This window comes from Fukomys damarensis, unplaced genomic scaffold, assembly GCF_012274545.1.
Source record: "Fukomys damarensis isolate Sample0158 unplaced genomic scaffold, DMR_v1.0_HiC HiC_scaffold_23, whole genome shotgun sequence".
In the NCBI taxonomy this organism is placed as follows: Eukaryota; Metazoa; Chordata; class Mammalia; order Rodentia; family Bathyergidae; genus Fukomys; species Fukomys damarensis.
The window spans coordinates 59,792,209-59,817,392 of NW_022900935.1; the positions used below are offsets into that span (position 1 = coordinate 59,792,209).

At 52.6% G+C, this 25,184-nt stretch overlaps 1 protein-coding gene across 6 annotated transcripts in view; it reads right to left on the bottom strand.

Annotated features, from left to right (window-relative positions):
- Positions 1-1,809: 1,809 nt before the first annotated feature.
- The window catches only part of Fbf1 (Fas binding factor 1), a 25,535-nt gene continuing 2,160 nt past the window's right edge, over positions 1,810-25,184 (bottom strand). For 2 of the 6 annotated variants that reach the window (XM_033767959.1, XM_010618424.3), the window contains 27 exons: positions 24,450-24,491; positions 21,057-21,150; positions 19,402-19,462; positions 18,839-18,889; positions 17,707-17,845; positions 17,026-17,103; positions 16,193-16,312; positions 15,752-15,887; positions 15,500-15,633; positions 14,513-14,612; positions 12,752-13,219; positions 11,633-11,752; positions 11,236-11,324; positions 10,598-10,656; positions 9,795-9,950; positions 9,524-9,628; positions 9,201-9,436; positions 8,206-8,313; positions 7,987-8,126; positions 7,786-7,904; positions 6,705-6,827; positions 6,438-6,623; positions 5,580-5,756; positions 5,373-5,510; positions 5,174-5,291; positions 3,515-3,633; positions 1,810-3,000 (listed from right to left, as the gene is read on the bottom strand). In XM_033767959.1, coding sequence (XP_033623850.1) covers positions 2,917-3,000; positions 3,515-3,633; positions 5,174-5,291; positions 5,373-5,510; positions 5,580-5,756; positions 6,438-6,623; positions 6,705-6,827; positions 7,786-7,904; positions 7,987-8,126; positions 8,206-8,313; positions 9,201-9,436; positions 9,524-9,628; positions 9,795-9,950; positions 10,598-10,656; positions 11,236-11,324; positions 11,633-11,752; positions 12,752-13,219; positions 14,513-14,612; positions 15,500-15,633; positions 15,752-15,887; positions 16,193-16,312; positions 17,026-17,103; positions 17,707-17,845; positions 18,839-18,889; positions 19,402-19,462; positions 21,057-21,150; positions 24,450-24,491 — 3,500 coding nt within the window. In that variant the 3' untranslated portion in view covers positions 1,810-2,916. Of the gene's footprint in view, positions 3,001-3,514; positions 3,634-5,173; positions 5,292-5,372; positions 5,511-5,579; positions 5,757-6,437; positions 6,624-6,704; positions 6,828-7,785; positions 7,905-7,986; positions 8,127-8,205; positions 8,314-9,200; positions 9,437-9,523; positions 9,629-9,794; positions 9,951-10,597; positions 10,657-11,235; positions 11,325-11,632; positions 11,753-12,751; positions 13,220-14,512; positions 14,613-15,499; positions 15,634-15,751; positions 15,888-16,192; positions 16,313-17,025; positions 17,104-17,706; positions 17,846-18,838; positions 18,890-19,401; positions 19,463-21,009; positions 21,021-21,056; positions 21,151-24,449; positions 24,492-25,184 lie in introns of those variants that run through there. The other 4 variants (XM_010618425.3, XM_010618426.3, XM_033767960.1 and 1 more) reach the window with 4 other exon arrangements.

Here is a 25,184-nt window from a genome sequence, read left to right on the forward strand (position 1 = left end):
CCAGCGCGCCGGCCCCGCCCCGCAGCAGTGAACGAAAACTGCTTCCGTGGCCTGAAAACCTTCTGCCAAGGCGGGCGGGGACTGCAGAAGCCGGAAGTGCCTGGTGCCTGGCTGGCCAGAGCTACGAATGGCCACCAGGGGGCGGCACACGCCAGGAGCACCCTGGGTTTCTCCGTCTAGATCTTTGAACCCTGAATGAGACATCCCGGGCTTCCTGGCCGTGCAAAATCAGGGGCGAGGGGTGGGGTGGGGCAGGAAGGAGTAGGGTCCATGCCCGGATTCTGGACTCAGATTGCTTGGATTTAAATTTCAGATTGTGATCTTCCTTCCCATTGCCCTTGTAGTTCTCTCACTGGGGAAAAAGACAGATAATGACACTGTAGGGTCGTTAGAGCTGAATTAACATGGCAGTGAGCCCGATCTAAGTGTAGCTCTTCTCGATCATCTCCAATTTGCCATTGGCCACACAAAAGCATCAGGGACATGTCATGCAAAGATCTGCATTGCTCTTGGGATCCAGTTCTAACGAGGTAAAACTTGGTAGTCAAGTGGTTTGGATTCTCTTCTACCCGATCCCCTGGTGCTCTGGCCCGGAATATGAGCTTTTAGCGCAGAAGACTTTCACTTCCTCTCCACACCCTGCAGGGCCTTTGCACATGCCATCACTTCTGCTTTTTACTACCTCACTTTTTCCTCTGTGGCCTGGGAAACATCAGAAGAGTGGTTCCTCTAGGAAGCCTTCCCTGACATCCCAAGATGGAGCTAGGGGCAGGGTCATTTGCTCTGGCACCAGCAGAAGCTTGACTCTTACATACTTGGGTAGAATGAAGGGTCTCTCTATCCAGCAGGAAATGAGCATGCAGCCAAATGGCTAAACCTCACGATCATTTCTAATCCCCTGCACACTGCTGTCTGATGAGGCGCAACGGGAGCCACAGGCCAGCGGCATCCAGGCCAGACCTGTCCCTAAGGAGCTGCTGCTGCTTACTGTGCAATTCTTCCTGAAGGCAATGGAACCGAAGGCGCTGGCAGACCTGGGTTGTGCGTACATCATGGCCCCCTTTGCAGTTTTTTCTTTTGCTTTTGTTGCTGGATCCCCTTCTGTGTGTCCCTAAAGCCACCCCAGCCCGGCCCCTCTACAGCCAAGGACACAGGGCATCCAGGCAGGTAGGAAGGACTGCTGCTCCCCCGGCCTTTGCTCCTCCATCCTGTTCTGTCCCTGTCTGCAAGGCCCTTAGGCATGGGGCTTGTTTGCCAGCTACCGATCCTGGATTTCTATGTGAGTAACTTGAAACAAATAATATATACGAACAAGTCTTGAACCTGGACACCAATGTTGCCATTATTACTTTCTACCACAAGTTCTCTAGAAGTAACTGAAGGAAGCGTTTATGACCTTGCGTTGTTACCATTCTGAAGGAGAAAAAACCCCAGCAGGTACCCAACACTCACTCCCAAATGCACCCCAAATGTCAGCCTGGAGAGAGGCGATGTAAGGGGATAACTAGGCTGCCCGTCACACCTCAGCAGTCACAGACACCGAGGAAAATGTCACCACCAAGTGTCTGTGGAGTGTCTCTGCTTGACGGTCCCCGGGTCCTCCTCGACACAGCTTCCTTTCTGACCTGCATCCGGACACTGGGTGCCAAGGGGATACTTTTCTGTGACAACTCACCACTGCGCTGGGGACGGTCCTGCTCTGTCCCCTATCCTGCACCAGTGCAAACAATCTTCTAACACTTCTGTCCCCACTCCTGCCCCTCCCGTCTGGTCCCCACCCCACAGCCACAGTGCCTTTGCATAAATGCAAATGTGGTCCACAAAACTCTTCAGTGAGCGGCTGGGTGGGGTTCAGTGGCAGAGCACTCACCCTGGGCATGCAAGGCCCGAGGCTCAGTCTCCAGGACCACGAAGACAAAACAAAACCAAAAACAGTAATGGAAAAAGAACAGAGCAGTTTAATGTGTCTGAGACCAAAGCTGGAAACTGTTGGCAAATAAATTAGGTCCCTCGGAAAGCTGTTCTGAAAGGCAGATACACAAATGGCGCCACTCCTGCCCACCCACCCACAGGGCCCTTTCTTCCTCTGCCCTCCTGCTCACTGGCCGCCGCCCCCTTTCCTGATGCCCCTCGGCTGGACTGGGAACACCACTGATTGCAAAGGCGTGTGAGCAACAGCAGCCTGGGTGTGTGCAGCCCCCACAGGTCCCCAACACTTCCTTCCTCCCTCTGCTCCGGGGCACAGGCTCTGGCCGGCTTCCTTCTCTGTCCCTCCCCACATACCTGCCGCTGCCCACAGCCCTGCTTCCACCTCTCATGGGGGCCCGGATGAGGAGGAAGCAGCAGCTGAAGATGCCAGGTTCACGCTGAGCCAGGCAGTCAGTAGGGAGCTGAGGGGTGGACTTTGTGCAGGCCCGTCAGAGAGAACAGGGGGTTCAGGAGCCGCTGGATCCAGGAGCCCATCACACTGTGAGGAAGAATCTGGGCACAGCACCCTCCCATCCACATGGCCTCCCAGGAGGCCAGAAGGCCCTTCTGTGTCCCTGCTGGGAAGGGGTGGAAATCTCCAGGGCACCCCTGGACTCGGAAGAGGCCCAGGCACAAAGACCCCCTGCAGCTGTGCACAGAAGAGGGGAGGGTGCTCGGGACCTGGTTGGGGCTGGGGGAGGCCCCCGCCTCCTTGGACCCCCAGGCAGCCCTGCATCTGAGTTGGCCTTAGTGGTCGTGACTCCCTCAGCCTCCTGTTCCACTTGGGAGCCCCAGAGAAGTGAGCTGCAGCTCCTGAAGAGGAAATGCTGGCACCGCTTCCAGGAAGAGACCCTGCTTTCCTGTGCCCCTCCCCGAGGAGCTGATGGCTTGTGGGTGGCAGGAGAGCTGCTGGGTCTCGGTGCTCCAGTGTGGGCGCAGCCACCCCTCTCAGGCTGAGTGGAATGGCAGATTGTAGGGTGCTTTCTTCAGGGCCTTTAGGAAGAAAGCTTCATTCTCCAAGAAGTCCCGGTCCTGCCAGGCACATTGAAATGGGAGCTCACAGCTCTGTGTGCTGACAGGGGGACCTGGGTCCTGCCGAGCCACCCCTCACTCTGGGAACCCTTCCCACTTATTCCCTCTGGCTCTGGGGGCGGCAGGGAGCCCGAACAGCCTGGGAGGAGAGACGGGCCGAGGTCTGTCCTCCACTGCTCAGCACATGACCCCACGCACATCCCTCGGCCTGTTTCCTTTGTGTTGGGCGAGGCTTACGAGGTATACAAAGCCTCTGGCGTCGAGCTCGGCACACGGGATATGCCGAGTGACGGCTGCCGTCGCTATTACCAGAGATCGTTAGGGGTGTAATGAGAAGACCTGGTGCCAGGTGCTTTGTAAGGAACCTGGCCAACTGCAGAGGTCTCAGGAGCTGGGTACCAAGCAGTCTATCTTATCTCTCTCCCGGGCCTCACTGCCTCTGCCGTGAGCTAGACGGGCTCCACAGTGTGGTCCGCAGCATGACCACAAGGAGGAGAGTCTGGGGGACACTCACCTGCTCAGCTGAGTGCTTCAGCAGCACCAGCTCGGTGAGAAACTGCGCGGGGTCAGGGCCAGTCAGCAGCTGGCTGTGCTGATGGGAGGTGGGAATAGGCACCACAAAGGCGGAGGCAGCTGTGTATGGAGGAAGTCAGGGGTCAGAAAACCAGGCATCATGGCTGGTGCTTCCACTCTCAGAAGCCTCCCAGAGCTGAGCGTGGTGGCATACACCTGTAATTCCTGCAGTGCACTAGGGAGGCTGAGGCAGGAGGACCGTTTCAAGTTCAAGGCAAGCCTGAGCTACATAGTGAATTCAAGACCAGCCTGAACTATATGGGAAGACCCTGTCTCAAAAACAAAAAACCAAAGCCTGGGGATTTAGCTCAGTGGTTCTGCTGTTTGCCTCACAAACACAAGGACCTGAGTTTGATCCCCAGTACAAAAAACAAACAAACAAACAACAAAAATCAACAAAACAAAACAACCATACACACCAAGCCAGGTGTGGTGGCACATTCTGGGAGGCTAAGGCAGGAGACTCACAAGTTTGAGCTTTGACTGGGGAACTTAATGAGACTGTCTCAATATAACAAAAAAAGGGCTATGGATATAGCTCAGTGTGAAGACCCTGGGTTCAGTTCCCAGTACTGGGAGGAAAAAGCCTAAAATACTAGACACCAAAATGTTAAAGGTAAGCTGGGGATTTAGCTCAGTGGTTCCACTACCTGCCTTGCAATCACAAGGACCCAAGTTTAATCCCCGGTACCAAAAGAAAAAAAAAAAGAGTTAAAGATAGTTCACTCTAAGCCACAGACTGGGGTTGAAGATGATGATATTAAAACAAACAAACAAACAAAATCTTTCTCTTATTTCTGACTTATTTTCATGAAGTTAACATGTATTACTTGTTTAAAAAAGCAGTAATAAGCCAGCAATGCCACACTCCTGTAATCCCAGCACTCTGGAGGCTGAAACAGGAGGATGGCAAGTTTGAGTCTAGCCTGGGCAACTCAGAGGCAGGCGCTCTCTCCCCTACCCTCTCTCTTTCTGGAGAAAGGGTCTCCATATGCAGACTGGTCCTAAACTTGTGGCAATCCTCTTGTCTCAGCTTCCTGAGTGCTGTGGTTATAGGCCTGCATGACCATTCCCAGCACATAATACCCTCTCAACCAAAAAACAGGTCTAGGGAGGGCTGGGGATTTAGCTCAGTGGTTCCACCACCTGCCTTGCAAGTGCAACGACCCGAGTTTGATCCCCAGTACCAAAAACAAAACAAAACAAAAACCAGGTCTAGGGAGATAGCTAAGCACAAAGACTTCCAGTTCAATCCTCAACACAAAGGTGGGGGGATAAAAGAAGTACTAACAAGATGTTGGTGTGGTACCTGTAATCCCAGGGCAGGAAGATGCCAGGTGCAACCCCAGCCTGGGTATCTTAGTGACTCACTGAGCCCCTATCTCAAATTAAGAAATACAAAGGGAGAGGGCACTGAGGATGCAGCTTGGTGGTAGAACGCCCTTGGGTTGATCCCAGCACCTCGTGCACACACAGCCACTCACACCCATGCACAGTAACACCCAGGTGCCCCTAACTCGAATGGCTAGGGCCTGCCAGATCCTGCCTGTACCCCTGATCTGGGCCAGCTGAGCTTTGTCCTCCTCTCAGAGCCTCTTACCATGAAGGCTGGAGGGTGCGGGGCCCCGGGCCCTGGGCGGAAGCTCTGGGTGGCAGCAAGGCAAGTCCTGTCGCACGTGGTCGAGCTGTAGCCTCTGCTGGGCCAGGCTCAGGTTCTCCTGTTCCCAACCCCAGACAGGACTCAGCAGGGAAGGTGGCAGCTGCGCACGAGGGGGTGGGGGAGAGGGGAGGAGCCCTGCCTGGTACATGTGCTTTTCCTGCTGCCGAAGCCACTCCTGCTGCCGCTGCACCCCCTGCAGCCTGGCCTGCTGCTCCGACTGCACCTGCCGGGCCTTGCACAGCGCCTGCTCGCCTTCCTCATACTTCTTGGAGGCCACCTGCAGGGAGGTTGCTGGATCAGGGCTGGGTCACTCGGTGGCCCAAGCCCAGCAGCTGCCCAGCCGCACCTTGCTCATGTGCTCCACCTCCTTGGCTTGGAGCTGTAGGCTCCGTGCGGTGGCCTCGACCTTCTGCTTCTCCAGCCGCAGCTCCTGCCGCTCCCGCTCCACAGCGTCCCTCTCGGTGGCCAGCTGCTCCTCCTTGGCCCGGAACTCGCTGGCCCTGACCTTCAGTTCTGCCTGCTCCTAGAGGAGGCGCAACCTGTGCTGCACTCACCTCCCGGATGCTGTGCCAGGCTTGGTGCCAACGCCGTGGGGTCCCCTGCCTGCCTTGCCTCTCGGGGGGTCAGCAGAGCTAGGGCTTACGGGATGGCCCGAGAGGCCTCCTCATCAGCTGTGCAACCACAGCAGGCCCATCTCTGAACCTTGGGCTCTTTCTGTTTTTACGGTGCTGGGGATGGAACCCAGGGCCTCGCACATGCTAAGGCAACCACTCTACCGCTGAGCTACACCCTCAGTGCTTTGTAATTTTTGACACAGGGTCTTATTAAATTGCCCAGCTGGCCTTTGAACTTAGGGTCCTTCTGCTTCAATTTCCTGAGTAGCTGTGCCACCACGCCCAGCTAGTTCTGTATTCTTATGTCACTGTGATGCTCTTACAGTGGTACCTCAGTTCACGAACTTGATTTTCTTTTGCCCTAATTCTGGTCACAAATCAAGTTGGATGAGAACTGAATCAAATTTAAGGGTTAGGTTCAATGTTGACCTTTTTTGGAAAAATTGGATTCGGTTCTTGCCCAGTTTGGTTTGTGACCAGAACTGTGGAGAGAGCCGAGTTCGTGAACTGGGGCACCGCTGACATTCTAGGCCCAGAGCGGATGCACCCAGCGGAAGGGCAGGGGCTGTCCTGGAGGATCTGGGCCCTACCTTGGCCAGGCTGATGATGGTGCCCTCCCGCTGGGTGTCCACCTGCAGTGCCCGCTCCGCCTCACGCTCGGCCCGCTCTTTGCTCAGCTTCTGCTGTGTGGAGAACTCTGCCCACTCCATGGCCAGGCGCCGCCGCTCCTCCCCACACTTCTGCATGACGGACTTCTGTTCTTCCAGCAAGGCGCTCTGGGTTCGAGGGCAGGCGGGGGAGTGAGCGTCCCTGGGCCTCGTGGTGGGGTCAGCAGTGGAGTGCGGTGCCCGACTCACCTTGGCCCTTTCCAGCTCTCCCCTCTCCATGGCGATCTGCTGGAGCATCACCCTCCTCTGCTCCTCCAGGGCGCGCTGCATGGACTCCGCCTTGGACTGCTCGGCGGTCACTCGCCAGCGTTCCTGCAGGGCCCACGGCAGGGCTGAGGGCCAGCTCCTGACGCTACAGCAGGCCTGGGTGGTCCTCGAGGAGCTGTGCAAACCTTCCTACATCTTCTAGCCCCCGAGTGTCTCCTTCCCTAAGAGGAGCAGAGTGCGGAGTGCCCGGGAGGCCCTGCCCTCAGGTCTCCAACTACACCACGGCTAAGGCGAGGAACAGCAACATCCCTGCCCCCAGTCACCAGCTCCAGGGCTCCACTGCTTGTCGCCCCTCGGCCAAGCAGAGGAGCGCAGACAGACTTATTACCGTGCGGGGGGGCGCAGGGTACACGCAGGCGTGACAGAGGACGCTAACTGGGCCTGGCCCGAGGAGGTGCTTGGCAATTCCGGATAAGGAGTGCACAGGTGTGGCTCATGAAATACAAGCATTGTGTAGCTAGGTGGGAGTGGGCACAGGGTGTATACTATCAACCACGGACATTTCTGCCTGGTGGTAATTTTAATTTTCTTTCTTGCTTGCTCTTTTTTTTGTACCGGGGATTGAACTAGGGTCCTTGTGCTTGCAAGGCAGGAGGCAGAGCCACTGAGCCAAATCCCTGGCGGTAATTTTAATTTTCTTTATTGTTTCCTATATTTTACTTCTTTCAATGAAATGTACTGTGTTACAACTGAGCAAAAGAAAGAAAACGTGACTCTCTTTTAAATAACAAGGCTTGCTTTTATGTATCAGTGACGCACAGGGAGTTAAACTGTCCTGATGCCACAGCCCCGGCTGATGCGACAGATTTGGAGAAAGGAACAAGGGAAGTGCGGCTGACAGCGGGTGGTCTTGTGACCAGGGACCAGGGAATGGCGACAGGTGGTCCGCGCGGGCAGCCCTGTGTACTCAGGTGGGCAGCGCTGAGGGTTGGGCCGCGGCAGGAAGGGGCAGGAGGGACTCTGACTGGCTGAAGGGAAGGATCCTGTGCAGGAGGACGCTCACCTGCTCCAGGAGCCGGCTCTGCTCGCTCAGGCGCGCCTCCATCTTCCCGATGACCTCCTGGAGCCGGCCGCGCTCCTCCTCCATGTCCCGCTGCTGCTGGCCCAGCCGCTCCTGCAGGACTGTGGGTGGCCACAGGGCACTCAATGCTTTGCCCTCCTCCCCACCAAGGGGGCCCCGGTACCGAGATGGGGCGCACCTCACCTCGCAGCTGCCCATCCCACTGCCGGACGCCCAGCTCCCGCTCCTGCGAGGTGGTGAGGCGCGAGGCTTCCACACGGGAGGCCAGCTCGTTGAGGCTGCTGGAGAACTTCTCCATCTGCTCGATGATGCCGTTAAGGGACCTGGAGGAGGATCGGGACACCTCGTCCTGGGGTGCCCAGGCCTGGGCCTTGGGTAGGCAGGGCCGGGCGGCACACGTACCGCGTGTGGGAGGTGGCACTGGTGACGGCATCGATCTCTCGGTCCTTCAGCAGCTTCAGCCGCTGCAGCTGCTCCTCGTGGTCCTTGCGCATCTCCAGGATGGATGCCCTGAGGGGAGGTGGTGGGCAAGGCCCAGGGCTACTCTGAGCAAGGCCACACGGATGATGGCACAGAACACACCACGGCAGCTCTCCGTGGGAGGCATAAACCTCCAAGTGGTCCCTCTGCCTCCTCTTCCTTCTCCTCCTTTTCTTCTTCCTCCTCAACCCCCCACCTTAGTTCCCTGGCTCCTGTCTTATCTTTCTTGGTGTTTCAATGCCTCATCACCAAGACAGTCCTCCTATTATTCAGCAAAGGGTACCTTTCACAGGAAACAAGAAAGCTGTGTGTGCTGGGTGTGGTGGCACACGCCTGTAATTGCAGTACTTGGGAGGCTGAGGCAGGAGGATCACCACGAATCTGAGGCCAGCCTGAACTATACAGAGCAAGACCCTATCTCAAAAAACAAAGCAAAACAAAAACACCGAAAAACCGAAAGAAAGCAAGCTGTGTGAATAATCCTTTGTGTCTGGCCATTTGGGTAGTCTTAAAAGGCCTGCTCTATCCTCAGTGACTATCGGTATCTTTCGTTAGTTTTGCTCTCAGCTAGAAAGCAAGCAGACCAACACACCAGCACAGAGTTAGTCATAGCCTCCACTGGGTCAGCAGGTGAATGGATTAACCTGTACTTGGCTGGGCCCGGGGTGCTTGCCTGCTTGCTACCATGCTCTGCCCAGTTGGCTAGGGACCCCGCGGGCCCTGTGCATGCCCCTCCCCACCTCAGTAGAGGGGCAGTGGGTCAGTGTGCTCAGGCCTCGGTCCTCACCTCAAGGCTGAGGGAAGCGCGGGACCCCATGCTAAGATGCAGAACTGCAGCCTGGATCTCATGGGCTCTGCTCTCCTCTGGCCAATCTCTGCCAGCTGCTTCCCCACCCACGGCCCCTGATCTTTCTCACCGCTGCAGCTCCCGGAGCCGCTCCATCTCCTGGTCTTTTTCTTGTTCAGCCACTGCCAAGCGCCGCTGGTGCTGAGCTGTGAGCTCAGCCCGGGCCTGCTCAGCCTCCTGGCAGTGTGACAGATACTGGGCTGACAGCTCCTCATTCTCTCTCCGGAGCCGCTCCTCCCGCTGCTGGTACGAGGTCTCTAGCACCTTGATGCGACTCCTGCTGAAGGGACACCTCTGAAGGGTCTCCTAGAGCACATCGCCATGGTCTTGCAGCTCCAGGGAGATGCAAGCCAGCCTCAGACTGAGCAGGAGGAGGGTCGGCAGGGTGGGTACCTGCCTGTGCGCACTCTCGATGAGCTCCAGGTCTGCCTGGTGCCGCTGCTGCAGACTCTCCAGCAACAGCCTGTGCTGTGTCCGCTCCAGCTCCAACTTCCGCACCTAGGGGACAGCAGGAGGTTCAGTGTAGCACGAGTTCAGGGTCCCTCTGCGTCTGTGCTTCCTGCTGCTTTGTGCCTCCCCCTCCTCCCCTCCTGGTGAAGCTCCACTTAGAGTGACATGTGCCCACTGTCCCCGGCCTACACCACCAGGTGCCCTGAGCCCTCACCTGGGCCTCCAGTTCTGCCAGCTGGGCCTGGCACTGCAGCAGCTCAGCCTGGAGTTGGGCAGCACTGCTCTGAAGTTGTGCCTGGGATGCTAGGAGCGGCTTCTGGTATCCTGTGCCTGGCAGCGGATTTTGCACCAGCGACTGTGAGACCAGGGACTGTGGGAAAGGACGAGGCCATTCCAGGGTAGGAGCTAGCTGAGCTGGGCTACTTCCGGCCCTCTGCTCAGGGGACCACCTGGCCTTATCCCTTAGCTATGGCTGCAGATGGGAGAGGTCTGGACCAAATGAGCAGTCAGCAGCGCCTCCACTTTTAGCTCTGGTCATGAAAGTGTCTCCCCCACAGCATTCTACCCAGTGGGGTCTCCAGCTTCGGAGACAAGAAACAGTCATGCTTAAGATAAAAGCTTCTGAAACTAAGCTGGTTCCCTAAGCTGGCCCTCACCCTGTCTCCCAGGGACATGAGAGCGGGTGCCACTCTTCCAGGGGCCAGGTATCACAGGTGACAGAGCTGGAGAGGTTGTGGCAGGAGGGCAGGGATCAGGGAGGCTTTGCAGATGGAACAGCCGCCTCCAAATCCCTGCTGATGCTGGCCAGGTCATATTCACTCCATGTGGAAGTCACGAGGCTAAAACTTCAGGAGGGCACGGACGGGGGAGATGCAAGAGCGAGCTGGATTCAGTCACACTGGGCATATCTGACACACTCTTCCTGGCAGGTTATCATGGCCAAATCCTAGAGTTGCCCCTGAGCATGGGAGAATTGTTCCCTGGGCCCAAGAACTGCCGGTTTGTCCCTCTCCCTACCTGGACAGGCACAGGGAGTCCTGTGGGCTCCTGGGAGCTCAAGAAACAAGTTGTAGGCTCTGAAAAGTCAACAGCAGAGAAGCACAGAATGAGTGGGAGGCCCAGGGGAGCCCCCGGCTCTGGGTCTGTGTGTGTCTGGGAGCTCATCTTCCAGGGCCCTGTGATGTTCACTTGGGCTGCAAACTTGACCGGGCAAGGGGCACCTAGGAAATTAGTAATGCACGCTGCTGGGTACGGCTGTGAGGGTTTTCCAGAGGTGACTGGAGAGTGGGACAGCGCTGACTGGGAGACCTGACCTGAGTGTGGGCAGCACCATCTGGCAGGGTGGGACACCCACGGGGCCAGGTAGGAGGGCCAAGGCCACTTGCACTGGCGCGGGCACAGACTCGTCTCTCTTCTCTCTCTGCCTCCTGTCTGCCATGAGGTGAGCTGCTCTGCTCCAGATGTGCTGCCCACCACGTGTCCCCATCACCACAGACTGCAGCCTCTGAGTCTGTGAGCCAAATAACCTTCCTTCCTCTAAGCTGTTTTTCTCTGGTTTGGTCACAGTGACGAACAGCTGACCTACATAGGCCTTAGCGGAACTCTAGGTACCACGTCCTCACAAGGTTAGACACCAAACAAAGCAGAAAACGAACCAGGGTGGGAAGGGTCCCCAGCGGCCGTTCTCCTCTTTAGGTCGTCTGCAGAGAGGGCCAAAGCAGCCTGGCTGCAACTCATGGGGAACCTGGGGACAAACGGACAGGGTAGCAAGGTGAAGAGATGTCTCTGTAGCAGAACAGGAGAGAAGATGAGCAGTGGCACCAGGGGTAAAGGGAAACTTCGATTAAACAACTAGGTGGGAAAGCCCAGAAGCCAACAGTTTCCTAGGTGTGCAGGACCCGGCTGGTTAAGGCGATGGGACACAGCCTGCAACTGTTCTGTCACCAGTGGGCCTGGCAGAGGTGTCAAATACCACAGAGCCAGTCAGTCATCTGGACTTCCCCACCTCTAGGGGCCCCACCGCTGCTCTCTCAGCCCTCGGAGCAGACATACCCCACAGCGTCAGGCCCCGCAGCGTCAGGCCCGGCAGCCAGTGCTTCTTGTGCTCTTGCTCCTCCTGAGGTCCTTCCAGCAGCTGCCTGCTCAAGCCCCTGAAGCCTGGCAACGGGCTGGCTGAGGGCAGACCACGTTACAGGTGAAGGTGACGGGAGGCCCAGGTGAGGCTGCAGACGGCCCTAGACGAGCTTGCAGAGTGGAGCTGCCAGGGTTTCTCTTCTCTCCCTGCTTCCCTTGGCCCTGCTATTCCCACCAGACTTGGAGAATTCTCCCAAGTCTGAGCTCCCAGGGCCTATGGCTTCCCTTCCCTTCCAGGACCTGCTCCCCACCTCAGTGTCCACTGTGGCGTGCAACTGGACACTGTCCACAGAGTGACAGGCATGTAACGCACATAGGAGTTCAACTTCAAAGCCTGCCTGGGCTCACCGAGCTTTGTTAAGCCTTACACTGCTGCTCTCTTCAACTGCCCCCCAGGGCTGCCACCTTCAGGCTACCCTATTTTCTGTAATTCCCACCTCCCTTCTCAGCTTGCAGTCTTTTATGTTTGGGTCTCAATTTTTCTCTTGGCTTCAAGTCAAAGTCAACCTCCCACCACCCCAGCCCCAGGACTAGTGATGTCCCAGGACTCACAAAACCATCAAGTCTCCTCCCCTCAGCTCTGAGTGGAGCATTTCACTACTTCCCTGGAGCTCCTGCCTTGAGGCCCCTTTCACCCGCCTTCCTGCCCTCAGAGGTCTCTCAGGATTCTGCCCCACTGGACGGCCACTCTGTGGCTCCCTTGGAGCTGCCCCTCAGCCAGTTGGTCTTCTCAAACATGCCCAAAAGCACACGGGAATCTCAGCTCATCCATACTTTAGTCACTCTAGCTTGGGTCAACAGAAACACCAATAACACACCCACTGGTTTGACAGCTTGAGGGCTCTGGGGGCAGGGCCCCAGCTCAAAAGCAGAGAACAGCAGAGCCCACCACCCCAGGGTGCCCTCTGTCCTCTCATGTCTCCCATGTCCCACACCTGGGCAGAGCCTGTAGCTCTCCCTGCTGTCTCCAAAAAGGGAAGCAAAGCTCATGGTCACTGCCCAGTTTTCCCCACTAGACACAGCAGTCCAAACTCATACCTGCCAGAAGGGGCAGAGCCTGCCAGGTTCAGGGTCTTATAGGCCCCAGTGTGCTCCTCTCTGGCCAGACCTTGGGACTTCTTCTGAGACAAGACATGGCTCAGCCAGTCCCCCTCCTCCTCTTTCTCCCTGGATGCTCTCAGCTGAGCAGCTTGGCTGGATTTGGCAGGGGACATGGCACCCTCAGCTGGTAGCTTCGCACCCGAGGAAGGCAGCCCAGCAGGGGTAGAATGCAGGCTTGGGGCCGAGTGCTGGCTCACGGAAGGAGGGATGGAGGATGTAGAGATCGCTGGGCCTCCTCCTTGTGGCTCGTGGGTTGGAGAGGGAGGGAGCAGGTCTAAGTCTTCATCCTTGAGGCCCAACCAGTCAGCTCCTCCCTTTCTGGGGTGGATGGGGCTGGCAGCCATTGGAGGGCTCCATTTGGAGCCTGGTTCTCCCTTGGGGTCTGGGCCACCTTCTGCTAAGAATCTGTTTCGGAACAAAGAGAGAGGTGTCAGGCCAGGGAGGCAGCTGTCCCCTAAGAACCTCTTTCCAGCCTTTCCTTCTGTGCTGGGGGACTATGAGGCCCACAGACTGCACAGCAAGAGAAAGGACAGTGGCTGGTAGTGTGCTATCTATAGAACATCAAGAAATATGGGCTTTTGACTTCTGTTATACAAACCAGGGGTAACTCTGCGAGCTGTTACCAACTCATTTATACAGCCACTGCCTACAGATGTTGTTGACCAACAGCTGCAGGCTCCTAGGTTTAGGTTCTGGGATCGAGAGGCAGAGGATGTTGCTCAGTGGTACAGTGTATACTTGGCAACTGGGAGGCCCTGAGTTCAATCCAGAACCAATTAAAAAAAAAAAAAAAGAATGTTCTAGAAATAATATCAATGTGGAATACAAGTATTCAGATGGAAAGAGGCAGTCACGGCCAATGTGCTCAGTGCTGACCACTGCTGATCTTAGGTGAAGGGGGCAGTTCTTACAACTTTTCTCTAAGTTTGACATTACCTCAAAATACAGTTTAAACTATGCTGGGTCTGCTTACTTGGCCAGGTTGGTGGCACACGCCTGTAATCCCAGCACTTGGGAGGCTGAGGCAGGTGGACTGGTGTGAATTCGAGGTCAGCATGGGCTACACAGTGAGGTTCTGCCTCAAAAAATCAAAACAAAGAGCTGGGGAGCTCTTAGCTCAGTAACACAAGGTCCTGAGTTGGATTCCTGGTACCGAAAAAAAAATCCAAAACAGACAAACAGCAACAGCAACAACAGCTTTATGCTGGGAAAAAAATCCCAAATTCAGAAAACTTCATCACTGACTTAATTTTGTTGCAAACTGGGAAGAGTGCGGGGTCAGGACTAGCTGGGCAGGTCCACCAGCAATGTGATGGGCAACAGAATGGAGCTGCCACTGCCACAGGCTCATGGTCTCAATGACCCCGGGGCTGTGTTCCCAGGGAGACCAAGTGATACCACACCCTTTACAGCTTTCAGGAGGCTTCAGGAAGAGGAGGCCATCTTGCCTTCACTCCCAAGCAGTCCCTAGTGGGGACTTGAAGCTGCTAGCTGGGGAAGAGTTTGAGATCACCGTTCTGTGGGGACTCTTTCCACCCCCTGCTTGGACTCCTGGGCAGCCTCCTTCTCCCATAGCACTCAGATCCTAGAGCTTTAAGCCCCGCACAAGACCATCGTGTGGGTCAGGGAGAGCTGTGGGGACCTGTCCCCAGTGTCCAGCCTGTCTCGCAGGCCAAGCTCCCTGCAGGCCCTGCTCACCTGACAGACTGTCGACGGGCCTGCCGGCCCTCGGAGGACCCCAAGGTGGGCTGGTATGCCCCAAAGGTGAGGATTTCATCATCCCAGGGATCTTCTTTGTCTGAAATGAAGGAGCCTGTGACTATGTTCTAGAATCTTCACAGGGGAAGCTAAAATTTTCATTTTTTGGTAGTGCTGGGGATGGAACCAAGGGCCTGGCACATGCTAGGCAAGTGCTCTTCCACTGAGCTGTGTCCCCAGCCCTGGGAAGCCCAGCTTTTGCCCCTGCAGGATTCTGACAAGAAATGCCAAACTGGCAGGGGACAAGCAAGACAAGCTGAGGCAGGGTTGCCCTGGAGGAAGCACTGTGGCTGCACAGGACCAGCCAGAAGCTATGAAAACATAATGGCTGGGGCCTGCCCTCCTTTCTTTAAGGACAGGCCCAGTGGGCTGTGTGTGTCACAGAATAAATCTTAACAGATGGCTATTGGGCCAATGCTCTGAGAAACACTGGTCCACAGAAGTGTTTTCAAACTGTGAGCTGCTGTCTCTCAGAGGATCAAGAAACTACCCTGAGCTGGGCACGGTAGAGTATGGCTGTAATCTCAGGACTTTAGGAGGCTGAGGCAGGAAGATTAAAAGTCTAAGCCCAGCTTGGGAAATTTAGCAATTTAGCTAGATCCTATCTCAACATACACAATTTTAAAAAAGGAAAAGGGTTGGGGATGCCTTTTTAATGCAAAGGCTCTGTACTCAGTACTGGAAAAATAAAAAAAACTAACTAACGTGACAAGTGACAACAAGAATAGTCATTCATCCAACAGCATCTACAAAGAGCAACAGGGTACTGGGTGGGATGAGAGTGAAAGTCATCCCAGCACATCTGTCACAGGTATAGATGTATTTAGTAATATGTGTACTGTGACGTAAAGTTACTTCTTGTTACCTGTTGTGGTAAAAACCTCTGCCCTCCGGTCCTGGCCCATCCTTTCCCCAAGGCTTCCTCACCCTGTGACCTCTGGAACTTCTTATCTAGCTTGAACTCCCTGTGTTCTCCAGTTCCTGGGCGAGCCAGGAGTTTGGTGGCTGTGCCTCGACCCAGCAGCTCATCAAGCTTGGAGCGAGCAAGCCGGGGCCCTTCCCTGCAAGATGGGATGTGGGGAAGGAGTGTGTGACTATGTGGACTCCTGGTGGCTCCCGCTGTCCCCACCCTTGAGTTTTTCCTGGGGCCAGAGACTCCCCACCCGTGTGGATGCTTACTGGTCACCCATCTGCCTCCGCTCTGCCGTGGGGCTGTCTCCAAACCTGAGGGTGGCCATGATGTCATCCCCATCATCAAACAGTAATTCTTTCTTTCGGATGGGGGTGTCCCCAGGAGTGAGAGGAATAGAGGGCCCTGAAGACAGAACCAAGGCTCAGTGCTCATTGCCTTCTTGCCCTCCATGGAGACCGAATGGGCTGACATGGGTGAGTCTCTGCAACCCCGAGCGTCTGGTGGGGCAGTGGGCATGGGTCTGCCCATCGGACTCTAGCCCCCACTCCACCGCAGGCCCATGTGTCCACTTCCCTGCTCCCAGAGACTGATCGTTTCTTGGTCCTGGACCTGAGACCTGTGATCTTGCCTGGCTGAGGGCTCTGGTCCAGTGGGCTTGTAGTCCACACAGTCTCTCCCAGGATGAGGAACAAGCCTCCCTGCCTTACCTGGACCTCTGACTGTGCTGGGTGTCTTGTTGCAAGTGGTTTTACTTTCTGTCACTGGCAGTTTCCTGGCAATTCCTTCTTCATCATCAGAGAGTAGTCCTGCCAATGGCTCTTCCAAGTCTTATCGCCAGAAAGGAAAGCAGAAGTCAGACTGTGGCACTTTGTTGAAGAAAAAAGGCCAGAAGCTGGGGCAGCTATCACTTGAGCACAAAGAAGCTCCTCAACTTATGCAGGGCAGGGCCTATGGCAAGGGAGGCTGGGACACAGAGCTGAGGCTGTGCATGGGAGGAGAGCTAGGCGAACCCAAGGGCCCTCTGATTCTGTTGGCCCCATGGGCTTCTGGAAACGTCCCTGAGGCATCAAAGAGAAGGAAAACATTCATGCGCTGAGAAGGGAAAGGGACTTCTCCCTATACTTCAGGTTTCCTGGAACAGCACAACTAGTCCCTTGCAGAGTTCATAAGGAACTACAGTGAGGCACAAGCTCTCTGTTCCTCCTCTGATACACACAGTAACTTGGCCTCAGACAGGCAGGTAAGCATTATAAAGGCTGTCTCAGCTGGGGATTTAGCTCCGTGGCACCTTGCCTGCCTCACAAACTCAAGATCCTGAGTTTGATCCCCAGTACCAAAACCAAAACAAAACAAAACAAGGGCTATGTCAAACTACAGTATTCCTATAACCTGGGCAACTTAGTGACTTAGAAAGACCCTGTCTCAAAATAAAAGAGCTGGGGATGCGGCTCAGTGCAAAGCCCCTTGGTTCAACCCCTAGTACCACAAACAAACAAATAAACAGAGTGGTCCAGAAGCAGGACTGGGGAGTCTCTGGTACCTTCAGAAGAAAACCTCCTGTACTGATGCTCAAAACTGTGGGGAGAGGGAGGTGGCTTTCTGGTGGGACTGGTGTCCCCTGCAGGAAGAACAGAGAAAGCAGCCCTGGGCCTAGGCCTTTACTTGTCTAAGCTCCTCCTGTACACCCTGGACTGGGGTACTTACATTTCCTTCTAGAGTGAGGCTCAAGGCTGTGGGTACAGCTGAGGAGGATTCCCACCCACCAGTCCTCACCCCTTCTGCTGGCAGGAAAACGTGGTAGGAAGGTGCATCTGCCCGCTTGTCATAAATCACTCCAGACAGGAATGGGTTTGGGAGATGCACAGGCTACCATCACATTTACCTTTTAGAAATTATTATTATTGTTTTTGTACTCCAGGGCTTCACGCATTCTGGGTGAGTTCTCTACCACTGAGCTACAACCCTACTGACCCAAATTTCCATTTTAACTCAAAAAAGTCTTCCAGGAGGTGCCCACAATGGACTTAAGAATGACTAGAACAGCCCCTTCTGTGCTATAAACATACACACACACACACACACACACACACACACACAATTAGCTCCTTATTCTCTTTTCTCCAAGCAGAGAAAACCCACAAGACATCAAGGTATCTTTTCTTTCTTTCTACGCAGTTTCCATGATCCCAAAGCCTCCCCCGGGGACTTATTCTCCACTCACCTTTCTCACTGGCTGTTAACTTGCCAGCAGGTTCAGGATGGAGAGGCAGCTCTTCTCTCCCAGAACCCTTTGCTACCCTTCTGTCAGAGGCTGGAGACTTCTTCAGACCCAGGAGATCGGCATCCATGTCGTCCAGATCCTAGAACAGCAGGGAGGATGATGGATCATGATATCTGGGAAGGAGCTAGGGTCCCCCAAAGGTCCTTATGAAAGCCTGGCCCCAGGGTGGTACTGGAGGTGGAGTCTGCGGGTCCTTAGCTCCTTGAGGACCTGCCCTTGAAAGGAGCTATGTGACTGCATCCATCTCCTTTCTGCTTTGGTTCAAGATGTAACCATTTGCTTCTATGCTTCTGCATGATGCGCCACCATCTCCCACCCTCATCAGAGACCAAATCAGTCTCCCCGACCCCAACTTCATCTTGGGTCTTCAACCTCTAAAGCTGTGAGCTAAATACACAGTCTCTCTTGACATATCAGCTGCCTCAGCTGTCTCATTATGGTGATGGGAAGAGAACTTCCAGCCAAGTGCCACAGACAGCTAGGGGCAGAACTGTGACAGGAAAAAGCAAATTGAGAAAAATGGTGAGTTAGAAAAGAAAATGGAATCAAAGGTAAACAGAGCGGGGTGGCAGTCGGGTATGGTGGTGCATGCCCCTAATCCCAGCACTTGGGGAGCTGAGGCAGGAGAATCACTGGGTGTTTGAGGCCTGCCTAGGTTTGGCTCATGATTCTGGAATGACTCAAAATTGGTCCCCAAAATTGAGTCAGACCATTTGTGGGTCAGGTATGCCTGGGGTCATAGCTAGCTGGCCTTAGGGGGAGATTTCAGGCTGAGGTTTAAGAAACTAAATCTGGATCTAAGAAGGGAAGGCTCCTCATTCTGTTCCCTCAGGTGGTGTTGGGGGGCAGAGGGAACCCAAGCAGGTGACTCGCTAGGAGGTGACAGGGAAAAGGTTTCTACTCAGAGGGCTAGAAGGGCCAAAGCTCAGGGTGAGAGCTCTGTGCTGCACTAGGAAAGGCTCAGAAACCCAAGTTGTACAGGAAGAAGTTGTACAGGGAGATAAAGTCTTTACACAAAATATTAATAGTTCACCCAGCCCCAGCCCTGAGGGTTGTAAGGCTTTTCCCCTACCTTTATGGCCTGTAGCAAGGCCTGCGGGTTTGCATCTGAGATGTCAGAAGCCTGAGCCCACAGGAGGCGAGGACAAAGATGAGACGCATGTTAGTCTAGGCCCAGTACCACTCAGGGCTCCAGCTCCTTGTCACCTTGCTTCTGTGGGAGCACATGGCCTGCAGGGGCATAAACAGAAGCCCCTCCCCCCCGAGCTTAGTGGTTGTGAGAAGTCAAACCCACTCAGTTGTGGAGACCCTTAAAGTTCTGCCGCTTTCTGTCCCTCCCAACTGGAACGACAACTTTCATCACAGAACCCATGTTAGGCTACTTCCCATCATGTGAGCAGATGGTGTGCAGTTTCTCAGGACAATTTCAAACCCCAAAGACTTTCAAGCTCTACTGTCTAGCTCATCACTCTGGGGAAAAGGAGGCAGACACTGCTTGGCGTTTACACGGCATCCCCTCGGTACTGCTTTGCTTTAAGAACAAATTGATTTCTGTGAGCAGCTCGCTGGCCACCACACCAATCTTGGTCTTCATGGGGTTAAGTACAGAAGCTGAGAATTGGGAATCAGACTCACCTCTGTATCAGCACCTGCCAGGCCTCCTGAGGTGTCAAAGATTTCATCTTCCCAGAAGGACCTGCAGAGGGTTAGAATGGCACCAACCCTCGTGCTGAGGGCACTAGATGACCCTAAAATATGACGACTGGGGGACTCAGTGGTAGAAGCTGTATTTAGCATGTGTGAGGCCCTGTGTTCCATCTCAGCACTATGACCATCAAAAAAAAAAAAAAGAATAGCTTAGGACCGGGGATTTACCTCAGTGCTGCTGCCACCTGCCTCACAAGTACAAAGTCCCAAGTTTGATCCCCAGTACAAAAAAAAAAAAAAAAAAAAAAAAAAAAAGAGTAGCATAAAGGGTTGAAAAGAAGTTGGAGGTACGCCAGGAAAACAGATATGAAAAAAGAATTTCACGGGCCACCTAGTACAGTGATCTTGCACTTTTGTAAAGCAGCAGAGCCTTTTAAAAACAAATTGTTGCAGCAGTTGGGAGGCTGAGGCAGGAAGATCACCACCAGTTCGAGGCCAGCCGAGGCTACATAGTAAGTTCAGCACCAGCCTGAACTACAAAAAACAAACAAACAAAAACCATCACACACAAATTGCTAGTTGGGAGCAGTGGCACATGTATGTAATCCTAGTAATTTGGAGGCTGAGGCAGAAGGATCACAAGTTTGAGCACTACCTGGGCAATTTAGTGAGACCTTGTGTCAAAATGAATAGACAGATAGATAATAGGTAGATGGGAAAGATAAGCCAGGGATATAGTTCAGTGTGAAGATCCTGGGTTTAATCCCTAGTGAAAACTTAGTGGGACACAGTGGCTCAAGCCTATGTTCCTAGCTTGGAGTCTACACGGCATTCTTTGGTACTGCTTTGCTTTAAGAACAAACTGACTTTGCAGACTAAGCCAGGAGGATTTCAAGTTTGAGGCCAGCAAGACCCTGACTCAAAATATCAATCAATCAAGCTGGGCATGGTGGTGCACATCTGTAATACCAGCACTCGGGAGGCTGAGGCAGGAGGATCACTGCAAGTTTGAGGCCAGCCTGGGCAACACAGTGTGTCCAAGGGCCAACATGGGCTACATAGGGAGACCCTGTCTCAAAACAAAAACAAAAACAAAACACCTCATATTAATCAATCAATCAATCAGTTAAAAGGTAAGAAAGAGCAACAACTGCTCTAACTAAAATGCAGGTGAAACATCACAAAGCTCTTTTATTCATCTGTAGGGAGAACAATTTCAAAACTACTGATCTAGACCAGTTCTCTTATTCTGGTATTTTTTTGCGGGGGTGTCAAGACAGGGTCTTGCTATATAGTATACTCTGGTCTCAAACTCCCTATGTAGCCCAGGCTAGCCTTGAACTCACAGCGATCCTCCTGCCTCAGCCTCCTGAGTGCCAGGATTATAGGCATGCATCACTCAATTCCCTTATTCTGAAGATAAGGAAATTGAGGCTAGAGAAATTCAGGAATTGCCCCAGTAGCAGGACTATCTAGGACTAGACACCAGGTCTTCTGACCTCCCAGTCAGTCCTCTTTCCATCCTCCTGGGCCCCTCCAATAACGGGAAGTGGAGGGAAGGTGTGGAAATTCCTGCCACTCCCAGTGGGTACATACCAAGAGAAATGGAGCAGAGGGGCAGAGCCAGGCCAACCAGTGTTTACCTTCCTCTAGCCTTTGAAGAAGGGAGCTTCTGAGGTACATCCCTGGCATCTCTGTTGTAAGGAGCTGGTTCAACAGGCTTCTCAGGGCTTGTAGCTGAGACAAGGGAAAACAAAAGGTGTCACTTAACTCCATACAACCACAGTAGAGATGTAAAGGACAGCGAACCCCCCACCTTTCAAGGACGACAGGGCAGCTCCCAACACTATTCCCTGAAAAACCTGAACGAAGGAGGTGCTGGAGCACTGCCAGGAAGGACGTCAACCCCAGATACCAATGAATGCTAAACAAGTAACTCAATCCCACCCAACACCCCCCAGGGGAAGGTGGAATCTATGAACCTGTGCTTTATGGGTTCTTCCTGTCATGTGGAAGAAGCCTAAGTCTTGCTGTCCCTGGAGAGCTGGGTGTGACCCTGTAGCCCTGCTCCTCGGCACAGCATTGTGGACACAAAGGACGGATGCCAGCAGCCACAATACCTAAGGGACTCTTACAACTCAGCAATCAAATGCCAAATAACCCAATTAAAATGGGCAAAGGGTCTGAGTAAATATTTCTCCAAAGATACAGATAGAGCTGGAGGTGGTAGCCACATGCCTGTAACCCTAACACCCTGGGAGGCTGAGGCATGAATACCATGATATGGGAAAAATACTCCTGACATGTCAGATGTCAAATGTGCCGAGTTAGTGGTGTCACAACATCGGAAATAAGGAGAAAAGAGTATCTCCTAGATTTCCAGGAAGGGGTTCTGAAAGGGGTTGCTACTGAGGCCCTTTGTCAGGGGTAATTTATAAAGCGGTCATAACATGGGTACAAATGTGGGTCAAACTACCATCAACCTACAGGATTACAAGTATAGCCAGTTAAATAATACTGATCCAAGAGGCAAACAAGTCATGTAGCAAGGGTGCACAGAAAGAACAAAGATGTTTTGGGAAGGGATGGGTCCAGAGCTTCTCGTCACCTGCCTGGGTGTCTGATGCCTATCTGGACTTACTGGACTGGGTGGTGCTAATTACAGTATAATCTCAAGTTGCTGTATATCTCCAGGGAGACATGCAGCCTAGCTACTGGCTATTGCTTTTTCATCTAGGGGTCTGGTTCTCTTCTCATTGGTCTCTAGCTACAATTTTGAGGTATTTATTTGTTTATTTTTGGTACCAGGGATTGAACTCAGGACCTTGTGCTTGCAAGGCAAATGCCACTGAGCTAAATCCCCGGCCCTTGAGGTCTTTATTTTTTTGTGCTGACTTCTTTGAGGGTGGACCCAATCCCTCTCTGACTGTATAGTAATTTCTACCTAACTTAGCTGCCTATAATAATTACAAGTTTGAGTCCAGCCGGGACAAGTGAGCAAGACCCTATCTCAGAAAAAAAAAGGGGTATACTGTATATATGCTAATAAACACATGAAAGATGCTCAGTCTCACCAGGCATTAGAGAAATGCACAACAAATGGGACACAGTCATAAGGACGACCATAACCAAAAAGATGGAAAGGAAGTATTAGCAAGGATGTGGAGAAACCAGGACATCTGACGTTGCTGGTGGGGACGTAAAAGAGTGCAGCTACTATGGAGAAAAATTTAGATGTTTCTCAAAAAGTTAAACAGTGGGCCAGGGTTACAGCTCACCACCTGCTTGGCAAGTGCAAGGTCCCAAGTTCGATCCCCGGTACCAAACAAAGTTATATAGTTACTTTATGGTCCAGAAATTAGACGCCTAGCCAAACGATCTGAAGACATGTCCACACAAAAGTTTGTACACAAACATTCCTAATAGAATTACCCATAATAGCCCAAATATGTTAATAATGCACACGTCCATCAACCAATGAACAAATAGAAATGTGGTATAGCCACATAGTGGGCTATTACTTAGCCACAGAGAGGAATAAGGTACATGCTAGAGTACCAGAGAACTTTGACAACATTATGCTAAGTGCAAGAAGCCAGATGTAAAGGCCAGATGCTGTACGATTCTGTCATATAACATGTCCACAATAGGCCATTCCACAAGGAAATAAATGGCTGCTTAAGATTAGGGTTAGGGGAGAGTAAAGACCAATGTGTGTAGAGCTTACAGGGTTATGAAAATGTTTTGAAATTTGGATGTGGTCACTTAGCTACAGATAATCACAGCAGAGATGCAGAGTACGGCATTTAAATATTGTAAATTCCACTGAATTGTGCACTTTGTTTTTTTTCTTTTGAGACAAGGTCTTGCTCAGGCTGGCTTAAAACTCATTATGTAGTCCAGGCTTACCTTGAATTCACAGCAATCCTCCTGCCTCAGCTTCCCAAGTACACTGCACACTTTAAAAGAGCAAATACAGGGCTGGGAATTTAGCTCAGTGGTGCTGCTGTCTGCCTCACAAGCATAAGAACCCAAATTCGATCCCTGGTACCAAAGAAGAAGAAAGAAAAAACCCTAAAAAAGCAAATACAGGGAGTTGGGGATTTAGCTCAGTGGCAGTGCACCTGCCTTGCAAGGTCCTGAGTTCGATCCCCTGTACTGAAAATAAATAAATAAACAAATAAATAAAAGAGCAAATATTGTGACATGGGAATTATTTATTTATTTATTTTTGGTACTGGGGATCGAACTTGGGTCCTTGCGCTTGCAAGGCTGGCCACCAAACCACTGAGCTAAATCCCCAGCCCGGAATTACTTATTTTAAAAAATTTTGGTTTTGTTGTTTTTGAGAGAAGGTCCCACTACGTAGTCCAAACTGGCCTCATTACATATCCCAGGCTGGCATCTAACTTGTGATTCCTCCTACCTCAGCCTCCCAAGGGCTAGGATTTCAGGCATGTGTCATTACAACCAACTGACATGTGAATTATATCTCTTCTCCCCTCCCCAGTGGTAATAGGGATTGAACCCAGGGCCTTTGCTCTGAGATACATCCCCAAACTTTTTAAAACTTTTAATAAAAGGTCTCACTAAATTGCACAGGTTAGGCTAGAACTTGTGATCTTCCTGCCTTGATGGTATCCCAGTGTTTGGATTACAAGTGTTTACCACCATGCACACGTGGACACACACACACACACACACACACACACACACACACACACACACATACACTGTTTTGGGTTTTTTTTTTTTGTGGTACCTGAGATTGAATTCAGGACCTTGCACTTGCAAGGCAGGCAGTGGCACCATGAGCTAAATCCCTGGCCCCCATACCTATATTTTTTTTAAGGAATAGGCCTAGGACAGGTGTGGTGGCTCATGCCTGTAATCCCAGCACTTGGGAGGCTGAGGCAGGAGGACTGATGTGAGTTCAAGACCAGCCTGAACTAACAGTGAGACCCTGTCTCAAAAAAATAAAAAAACAACAAAAAAGACAGGCCTAGACCAAAGAATTTTGGGGACAGGGCACTTACTGTCATCCCCCAGGAGGTCACCAAAGACATCATCAATGCATCCTGGAACAAAAAGGGCCATCACAACTTCAGGAGGAAAGAAGAGTGGTGCTTACCTAGCTCAAGTCTCGAAACACCCCACGGGCTGCAGAGCTCAAAGATGTTAAGCCTTAGGTTCAGCTCTACCTTTATTGGCCAGAAGAGGTTTTCTAACTCTCTAGCAATGAATCCCAGTGCTCTGTTGAAGCACCTAAGGTAGAAATGTAAACTAATATTCCCAGCAGATGACAGTGAAGATTTTCAGTGGTACCTCCTTTCTATCTGCCTGCTCTACAAAACACCAGCCAACAATCAGTTTTCCAGACTCTGAGAGGGCCCAGGGTAGTTCTCTGAAGAAAGTGTACTGGATTTCTAGGCTTTCATGCTGAAGCCTTCTTGTACCCATCTGAGACACCCCCCCAAACTGCACTGGATGGATCCCCTCATTGGCCACCTTGGGGGACCCTAAGTACAAATATTGATGGTTCTCACATCCAGCCAGGAGCCTTTACCAAGCTTATCCCCAACCATATACTCCAAGATATAGAGCCCAATGAAAAGGGCTTTTCTAAAACCCCACTTTTTACTTATTTTTGAATTTTTCTGAGGATCAAAAGGTAGCTTATAAAAGGGCCCCTGGGAAGACCAAGTCTCCCTACAGACTTAAAAGAGAAACAGCAAAAGAAAAAAAAAAAAAAAAAAAAAAAAAAAATAAAA